The sequence below is a fragment of the Mus caroli genome, chromosome 2 (assembly GCF_900094665.2).
Source record: "Mus caroli chromosome 2, CAROLI_EIJ_v1.1, whole genome shotgun sequence".
In the NCBI taxonomy this organism is placed as follows: domain Eukaryota; kingdom Metazoa; phylum Chordata; class Mammalia; order Rodentia; family Muridae; genus Mus; species Mus caroli.
Window position 1 is genome coordinate 125469069 of NC_034571.1, and position 9859 is coordinate 125478927.

Sequence of the window (9859 nt, forward strand, 5' to 3'; positions counted from 1 at the left end):
CAGGGCTATACAGAGAAACCTTGTCTCTTAAAAAAAAAAATGGCTAAAAATAAAATTGTAAGGGCTGGAGAGGTGGCTGGTTAAGAGCACTGACTGCTCTGCCAGAGGTCCTGAGTTCAAGCAACCACATGGTGGCTCACAAACATCTGTAATGAGATCCAGATGCCCTCTTCTGGAATGTCTGAAGACAGCTACGGTGTATTTACATATAATAAATAAATCTTTAAAAAAAAAAAAAAAAGATTCTGCTGGCTCAGCAGTTAAGAGCACTGATTGCTCTTCCAGAGGTCCTGAGTTCAATTCCCAGCAACCACATGGTGACTCACAACCATCTGTAGGTAGTGGGCATCTGATGCCACCTTCTGGTGTGTCTGAAAACAGTGACAGTATACATGAAATAGATGAATAAAAAAAAAAAAAAAAGCCAGACGAATGCCTTTAATCTTAGTACTTGAGAGGCAGAGGCAGGTGGATTTCTAAATTCGAGGCTAGCCTGGTCTACAGAGTGAGTTCCAGGACAGCCAAGGCTACACAGAGAAACCCTGCCTCAAACAAACAAACAAACAAACAAACAAACAAACAAACAGCTTCTGCTTCGATGGCTGCTTCAGCCCAGAACGTGATGAAAGAGGATGGTTAGGAGCAGGCTACAGGCCAAAGTGATTACGGTCTCAGACATTTGCTCCAGGAAGCTCCATAGGAAAAACAACCTTCATCATGGAAAACCCACCAAAGCACGTGAGCGGTAAAGCAGCCCCATACACTGTTTACCAAATGAATGAGATAACAGGCAAAAGGCAAAGTCTCCGAGTTCTGCTTCACTGATAACAGGTAGTAAAGCCAAGTTTGGGTGTCATTGTTGAGTCAGGTGTGGGTGGGGAATGAGAGATACTGAGAGCAGGGAGGGGGCAAAAGGGGGAGGGACTCACCCATTCCTGACCACAGCAGCACACCAATCTGGCTCACTGAACTGGGATCTGGATGGAAATATGCAAAACATACTTGTCCTTGCCCTTCAGACAGCTACTGCATGGTGGGAAAAGAAGGAAGAGCAAAAGGATTTAAAGACATAAGTAGAAAGCGAGGTCTCATGGAAGGAACAGTCAACTCCTATTTGACAAGTCAGGGGAGGTTCCGGCAGGGAGAACTCTCTAAAGCTGAGATCTGAATATTACAAGGACCAAAAGGTAGAAAAAATTGTTCTTAAGGAATGAAGCTGTGAGGAAGGAAAACTCAGGGCAAGAAGGAACAAGCAATGAAATCAGTGTGGAAGAGGTGGAGCTGGGGAGAGATGAGGTCTTTATCTGACAAGGTAATTTGAACTTGCTTAGCCCAGGGAATGGCACTGTTAGGTGTGGCCTTGATGGAGGAGGTGTGTCACTGTTGGGGTGGGCTTTTAGACCCTCCTCCTACCTGCCTGGAAGCTAGTCTTCTCCTGGCAGTCTTTAGATCAAGATATAGAACTCTCATCTCCTTCTCTAGCAGCAAGACTGCTTGCACACGACCATGACTGAACCTCTGACATTGTAAGCCAGCCCCAATTAAATGTTGTCCTATATAAGAGTTGCCTTGGTCATAGTGTCTCTTCACAGCAATGGAAACCCTAACTAAGACACATGTGCACACACTTTCACAGTGTGTAGTATTGAATGGCTAAACCTCAAGCACTATTTGCTTTTATTTGTTTGTTTGTTTGTTTGTTTGAGATAGCGTTTTACTATCTATCTCTGGCTGGCCTGGAATAGATAATTAGACCAGGATGGTCTTGAGTTCACAGAGAACAGCCTGTTTCAGCCACTTGAGCAGTGAATTCTAAAGACATTTATCACCACAACTGGCTTAAGCACAACGTTTAAATATTTTTAAAATTACTTTTTAAACTTTGTGTATATGGGTATTTTGCACTGTGTGTGTGTCTGGTGCCTTTGGAAGTTAGAAAATGACACTGGATTCTCTGGAACTAGGTTTAGAAAAGGATGTCATCTGTCATATAAACACTGGGAACTGAACCCAGGTCCTCTGGAAGAGCAGCCCATGTTCTTATCTGCTAAACCATCTCTCTAGCTCCTAAAGCACTAATTTTAAAACATTTCTCTAACTTGCAGGACTTCTAATGTGTGGGGTCTCATCTAAAGGTAGGTATCTGGAAGGGCTGTAAATATACTGGACCCCTCAAGACTATGGTGGGGGAGAAAACTGTCCAGTTAAACAGAATTGTTTTAGACTAGCTTTATACAGTAGTAGGTCCAGTGGACAGAACCAAACTGGAATGGAATCTTTTGTGCTAAGTGTCACTTAAATAAACTTGAAACAAGCTTGCTTTCTCCATAGTTCTGCTCAACACAATCTCCTTTGTTTAAACCTATAAGGATAGTACCCTAGAACTTGGGCTTTTCATTCTCTTTCCATTTCTCCCAGTCACGTCTCCCCATAAGCAGACCCATGCTGCTCTAGAACTCTCCTCTAGCTCTATGCTGAGTTTGTTCTGGTTGTGTTCTTTCTTGAGCGGGGTGGAATTTGGGACCTCACCTATCCAGACACCGATTCACATGCTATGCCATATCCCCAGCCCCTCGAATTTTGTCTCTCAACAGTCAGTCCCCTTTTGTCCTTTTGTGTGGTCCTGAAATTTTAGCCCGAATAGAATCCATGTAACAATATTAAATTATTCTTAATGCTGTCTGAGAGAATTTTGCTAGCCTAAAGCTCCTGATCGTCCTGCCTCACAACGTCCTCCCAAGGCCTCGGGTTCAGACTGTACTTCCAAGGCCAGTTTTCGACTTATGTCCTTTTTAAGAGACTTTGCATGTTAACAGTTTCCCAGTTTCTTTGGAGTCAGACAAGGACACTTGGAGCAACTAAATATCCCAGATGACCGTCCTGTTGCAGGGGCTCAGGCAAATGCCCTCAGTTAAGATGGCCGCAGCTGACTTGCCTTGCCCTTTTCTGGCCTCAGCAAAGAAGGGTTCAACAACTTCCTTTTAAACTTCGCTTTTCCCCTAACAAAGATGGAGCCGGCGCTTCCGGTTCCGGGCTCTTGCGGTCAGCCGGTGAGTGACACGGGGCTCTGAGAACCTCTGCCGGTTTTTCTGCCGTTCTGGAGGGCGGTGGGAAGGGAGCGGGGAAGCGAGGAGGGAAGGGAGAAGCGGATAGTTTATTCCGCCGGTTTCCCTGGCACCTGCCAAGCCCCGCCCCTCCGCTCCAAGCTCCGCCCTCTGCGCTCTTTTTACCTCGCTCTGGAATTAGTAGAGATCAGGATTAGTTCCAGTCAATTATCTATTTTGGTGTTTTAAGGCTTTTATGGGTTTTTTGTTTTGTTTTGTTTTGTTGTTATATATATATGTATATGTATGTATGTATATATATATATATATATATAGTCTCTCTACATAGCTATGGTTGTCCTGGAATTCACTATGTCCATCAGGCTGGCCTCGAACTTACAAATAGATTCTCCTGCCTATGCTGGGATTAAAGGCTTGAGCTACCAAGGGTCTATTATAATTTTAAACAGCAGCATTAGTAACTTGATGTTTCCATAAAATCAAAAGTGTAAACTACTGTCTGTTTTGTACGTTAGCCGAGTTGTGCACTTGTGATAACCCTGGACTGTTCTCATCACGCCAAAGAAAACTGTTAATTGAGGAACACAATCCTGAACCAGAGAGCTTCGCTCCGCCCACCACTTGCCCCTACCCTAGTCCTGGGCTATGACCAGAGTGCTGTCTGTCTCTATGGTTGTCTAATTTGCATTGTATATAAACGGAATCAAAATAGTATGTGGCTAGATTCTTGGGGCTGGGATTTGCAAAGCTTGTTTTGGAGACTTGAGAGAATCGCATTACATGGATGACTAACAACAATGCTTATCTGTATGGAATCGTATTGCATATTCTTATTTTTATGTTGAAAAGGACCTTCCTGCCTATTTTCCGAATTTCTCCATCAATTGCCCATCAATGGGATTCTTTGGGACTTACCTTTCTCTTTCACTTCTATATCTTTGTGTCAGTATTCTTGTCTTCATTCCTATAGAGGTTCTGTTTGTTTGTTTGTTTGGCTTTTGAGACTGTCTTGCTACACAGTCCAGGCAGGGCCCAAACTCAAGGTCCTCCTGCTTGTGTGTCCCCAAACACCAGGATCTCCATCACATCTGACTTTCACTATTTGTTTTGTTTTGTAGGATAGTTTGGGCACTAGTAACATCATATTTTATTTTTTATTTTGTTATGTTTTATTTTAGTTTATCTTTAGGACAGGGTCTCACTATGTAGCTCTGACTGCCAGGAACTCGCTATGTAGTTCAGTGGGCTTTAAACATACAGAGCTGGGCTTATGTCTGCTAGAACTAAAGGCATGGGCCACCACCCCTGCGAATAGCACCATCTTAAGATACTGGCTTCTGGTGCATGAACAAGGAAGGTCTTCCATTTCTTTAGTGCATATTTAACATCTTGTGCATATTTAATATAGCTGTGTTTCATTTCTGTGCCCTTATAAATGGAAATGGGTTCTTAATTTTTCTTTTGAGGTTGTATCACTTCTCTAAAAATACAAGTGATTTGTGTATGTGTTTGGTCTTGTATCTTGCAAACTTGTGTAAGTTGTTTATTTTTAAAATTTTTTTTGTGGCTTCCTTGAGGTTTTCTATACAAGATCATATCTGATTTTTGTTTGATTTTTGCCCTGGGGATTGAACCCAGAGTCTGGTACATGCTAAGCAAGTACTTTACCACCAAGCTGCATCCCCTGCCCCTGTGTCCTGCAAAGGGAGATAATTTCCAACCTTTCATTGCCTTTTCTTGTCTAACTGTGCTGTCTAAAACTTCCAACACAACACTGACTGGCCATAGCAAGTGGAGACGTTCTCATTTTGCTTCTGGTTGCAAGATGAAAGCATTTCGCTGGCCTCATTGAGCATTCTTACTGTGGGTTTTCGAAACCACTCTTTATGAGGTTGAAGAAGACTATTTCTAGCTTGTTGAGTGAGTAATCGAGAAACTGTATTTGTCAAAAGTCTGCATGAAGCCGGGCGTGGTGGCGCACGCCTTTAATCCCAGCACTCGGGAGGCAGAGGCAGGCGGATTTCTGAGTTCGAGGCCAGCCTGGTCTACAAAGTNCAAAAAAAAAAAAAAAAAGTACGAGTGAAAGAGCAAATTTATGTGTTATAATTATGAGAAATGAGGAAGAAAATGTAAGAGAAAATAAAGAAGTTCATGAATCTATGCCTCTTTGACAGTCTGCAACCTATGCATGCAAAAAAAACCCCTTTTCGAAAAAACAAAAAAAAAAAAAAAAAAAAAGTCTGCATGAGTCTGTGGTACTCATCAGCAATGTGCTGGGACACGCGGAGGGCTTGGCGGGGGCTGAGGGCTGAGGCTGTCACTCAGTAGAATTAGTAGAGTGTTCGTCTCTCATCAGCAAAGCCCTGGATTTGCTCCGCAGACCTACATAAACCAGGCACACACCTTTAACCCCAACTCAGTGGGAGGGGAAAATAGGAGAGTCAGGAGTTCAGTATATCCCCCATACACAGCAAGTTCAGTGTCAGCCTGAGCTACATGAAACTAAAACAAACCAAACCAACAAGAATGAATAACATGATTTTAAAACAGATTTGAATTTGGGGGGTGGAGGTTAGTTCCATCTAGTCCTGACATACAGTCATTTCCTTCTTTTTTTGGTGTGTTTGGGGAGGGAGGGTGGCTGTGGGAAGGTACACAGGTCTGCTGAGTCTAACGGAGCCATACCTCCAGTCTCTGGAGCCATCTCCTGTGTGTGCACTGCTAGATGCTCTGTATGTGTCTGTGATACAGGACTGTGTACTTCCTGTGATGGGACTGTGGATATTGATGGGCTGCCCTTTCCCTTTGTCTTTCTTTCTCTTTCTTTCAAAAGAGAAACTATGTGAGTTCATTTTACAGGCCTAGCAGTGTAGTTTAGTGGTAAGGAGGGCCCTTGGCAGGTGTGCCTGAGGACCCGGGTTCAATTCCCCCAGTTCCCTCTGTCTCATTGTTTTCTCCTGTGCACATTCGCTGAGTCTCAGACAGTATGTTTAGGAGAACACGTGCAGCTGCTTATTTTATGGTGCAAAGGATTCTGCTTTTCAGCACGATTTTTTGTTTCCCTTTGGCACAGTGCCCAGCTTGAAATTTTGGGCATTTAAGTGATTCAAAATGCAAACCAAGACTATCACATCAGGGATTCTTTTCGTTGATGACACTCAGTTTGATATTCTTCCAAGGCTCCTTTGAAGGCAAGCAGAGTATGCCGGCTCATCTATGACCTCTACACTCCCTTCCACAGGCCTCCTGCGCAGGGTTACGTAAGGGAAGCAGAAGCCAGAGGTGCCATGCAGAGGTCCCTGCTGAAGCTCCAAGCTCACTGAGCTGTTAGAGCGCCTGCAGAGAGACGGGATGTTCTGGGTTTTTTTGGAAACCTTATCTTTCCACTCCTTTTAGCAGTGATCAGCTGATACCTTGGCAGATCTTCTGCCTGCGCAAGTGTCTGCAGCGTGTGACTGGGTGTTCTCAAACTAGGACCTGGCCAGACGTCAGTGTTGATTTGTTTTCTGTACTTGCTGCCTTTGCCTGATCAAGGCTATCACTCTGAGGCTGCTCGCTCTGAAGGCCTTCAAGCTGAGTGCATTCACTGGGAGCAGCTTCTACAGTGTAATGATAGGATTATCTGCTCCACGCACAGGGTCATTGCAGGTGAAGCACAGGTACAGGGGGCAAATCCACTATACTGTTGACAAATGTGATCTAGCCTCATTACAGTGCTCATCTTATTCTGAAATTGCCTCTTTCATTAAACATATGTCTTTGAGATTTTTCAAGTTCTTTTATTCTTTTTTGTGTGTTCTGTCATTTTAACAACTGTATAGTATTCCTTGCCTTGAAATAATGCTTTCTTCCAAACCCATTCCTCATCTTCTTTAAGTCCATTGATGACACAACCAGCCGTGGCATCCAAACTGTCTCTTCTAGCTGCTTCCTCCTTAACTCCTTTCACTATCCATTCACTTGTTAAGTTCTGATCTCCTTTTGTTCTTAATCTCCCCCTTACTCTTGATTCATAGGACATTGGCCTAGTCCATAGAGTCATTCTCCGTTACCTAGACTACTGCAGGGAACGAGTGTCTGTCGCTCCTGGAATTGCCTGTAGAATCCAGTACCCTACAGATTCAAGACCCAGGAAGGGAAACACTAGTGTTTTCTTGTTTGTTGGTTGGTTAGTTTTTGTTTTTAAATTTTATTTATTTTATTTTTGGTACATGGGTGTTTGAATTTGTTTTTATGTATGCCTTCATGTGTGTCTGTGTACCATGTTCATGCAGTGCCCTCAGAGTCCAGAAGAAGGTGTTAGATTCCCTGGAACTGGAGTTACAAATGGTTTCAGTTGTAAGCCACCATGTGGGTACTGGGAATTGAACCCAGGTCCTCTGGAAATATGGCCAGTGATCTTGCCTGCTGAGCCACCTCTCCAGTCCTAACTTAATTCCTAGTTTTAAGCATGAACTTTCCCAGTGTTTCATCGAGCAAGCTACTTTGGAGGACTTCAGAGTTCACCTAGAGACTTTCTGTATGTAAGATGCTGACAGAAGCCAGGCCCTTCCTCTCCTTTCCAGAGATGATGGCAGGGTAGGGGACTCCAAGGCCATCTAACTAAGACCAACGGCTTGCTAGTCATTGTTCAAATTATCCTTTGTTGTTGGCAGTTTGTCTGTCTGTCTGATTTTTCAGATAGGGTCTCAGATTGTAGCCGAGGCAGACTTAAACCGGCAGTAGTCCTCTGTCTCCTGAGTGCTGGGATTACAGACCTGAGCAGCTGCACCTAGCATAAGTGATCCCTGAGTGCTGGGATTATAGACCTGAGCAGCTGCACCTAGCATAAGTGATCTTTGATGCTCATTTTAAACTCCCAGTGCCCTGTGATGATTGTGGTTTTAACATGGTTCTTCTTCCTCTTCTTCCTCCTCAGCCCTTGGTTTTATTTTATTTTATTATTCTGAGGCAGGGACTCCTCTAAGGGTCCAGGCTTGCTGTCCTGTTTCAATCTTCTAAGTAGTTTCCATTATATGCCTATAACACTAGGCCTGGTTTAAACTGATTATTATTCTTTTCCTTAATTTTTTTTTGCATTAGCATACAAAGTAACATGTGTCATCCTTGCCTCTTTACACAGTCAGTCAGCCTCCTGAGTATTGGGATTACAGGTATTTGTCATTATGTCTGGCTCCTAGCTGAAATTAGGACTGATTTTTCTTAAGTGGGAGTATGTCTGTCTCACAACGAAGGGAACTTGGTACCCAAACACTGGATCAAAGGAGAAAAGAAGAAAAACCATGACTCAGGGGAAGAGAGTAGCTGCTCTTTTGGCGTCCTCGGGCTGTGCTTTGGTAGCTCCTACTCCACAGACCCTGTGACATGGGGCTGTTTTTCCTCCCCTCATAGGCCTATGGAATCCCAGGCAGCCACACCCAGCAGCCTGTCAGGAGAGAGCTGTACCTTGGATCTACCCACGGTGTGCAACACCAGCAGTTACGAAGCATCCCAGAGAGCCAGCCAGGGAAGCAGCAACTCTCTGAGTTCTCTGGAATCCCATCATTTCCTTTCTTCTTCAACTACTGATCCAGGTAACAAACATGGTTTGAATTGACCAACTTTAAGAAAACAACTAGCGGCTCTCTTTTCCCCCTTCTCTTTTCTCCCTCCCTCCCTCCCTCCCTCTCACACATGGAAAAAAAAAGAAAAAGAAAGAAAACAGCTAGCAGAGGCACAGACATGTGGTCATTCTTACTATGTGAGTTACCTTACATAGGAAAGCAAAGCTGTGGGGAAGGGTTTCAAAGCCTCCCTGAGTAACAGGATGGTGTTCAGGAACTGGGGGTGTGGAGGTGAACGCCCAGGTCCTTCTCTCACAGAGCTCAGAGTTTGGGGTGATCCAAACACAGTGTGTCTAAACAAAGGGGAGCAGGAAGGGAGGCAGGCCTTTGTTATTTGTTTCTGATGTCTGTCCAGATGCACTCAGTGCAGGAGGACACTCGGTTTGATAAAGAGAGTGGGACTGTACTTTGTTCTTTTAAGACTGCAGGAAATAGCAGTATGCCCTACTGTGTGCTGCGGAATGAGGAGGATAGAGGCGTCAGTGCTTCTCTTGGGAAGTATGCTCTGGACTGATGCAGGGTATGAGTGTATAGAAGCCATGGGGTGTGTGTGTCTGTGTGATTCAATTCAGCTCATCGGGTTTGAGCCACCTTCCCAGTCCCTGTGCTCTGGATTTAAATAAGAACTTTACTGTAAAATTTCCTGACTAGATTGCAGAAGTTGATAATTTAAGGCTAAAGACAATTAGCAAGCTGGAAAGCCTGTCTCTTCCCCATTAATTATCCAATCTATAATCCACAAACCTGGATTCAAATTTAAATGTGCCACTTGCTGGCTTAGAGCTGGCTTAGAGCTGTGCCAGGCTGGCCTAGACTAACCTTGAACTCACAGAGACCCATCTACCTGCCTCATCCTTCAGAGTACTGGGATTAAAGGTGTTGAGCCACCACCCCGGGCTTCACGGAGACTCGCTTAGGCTAGGCTTGAGCTTGCTATGGGGATGAGGCTAGGCTTGAGCTCACTCTGCTTTCCCAGTGCTAGCAATGCGGGCACGCCTAGCTCCCACGCTTAGCCACCTGTACTATCCCTGCAAGAGCCTGTTTTGGTTGTGGTTGGTTTGATTTTTATTTCCATGTTGAGTCCATTTACCCTCCTATTATGGCATGTTTCTAAGTAGTTGGAGCTGTGGATTTTCTCCCCATAGCCCGTCAGCAGATTCCTGCCAACAGTTTCCTTTTTTTTTTTTTTTT

The 9859-nt window shown here is 44.2% G+C and overlaps 1 protein-coding gene across 3 annotated transcripts in view; it reads left to right on the forward strand.

Moving 5' to 3' along the window:
- Window positions 1-2950: 2950 nt before the first annotated feature.
- Shld1 (shieldin complex subunit 1) overlaps window positions 2951-9859 on the forward strand; it is a 64395-nt gene continuing 57486 nt past the window's right edge. The window contains exons 1-2 of one of the 3 annotated variants that reach the window (XM_021155846.1): window positions 2951-3050; window positions 8457-8638. In XM_021155846.1, coding sequence (XP_021011505.1) covers window positions 8461-8638 — 178 coding nt within the window. In that variant the 5' untranslated portion in view covers window positions 2951-3050; window positions 8457-8460. Of the gene's footprint in view, window positions 3051-6544; window positions 6725-6766; window positions 7234-8456; window positions 8639-9859 lie in introns of those variants that run through there. The other 2 variants (XM_021155845.2, XM_021155847.1) reach the window with 2 other exon arrangements.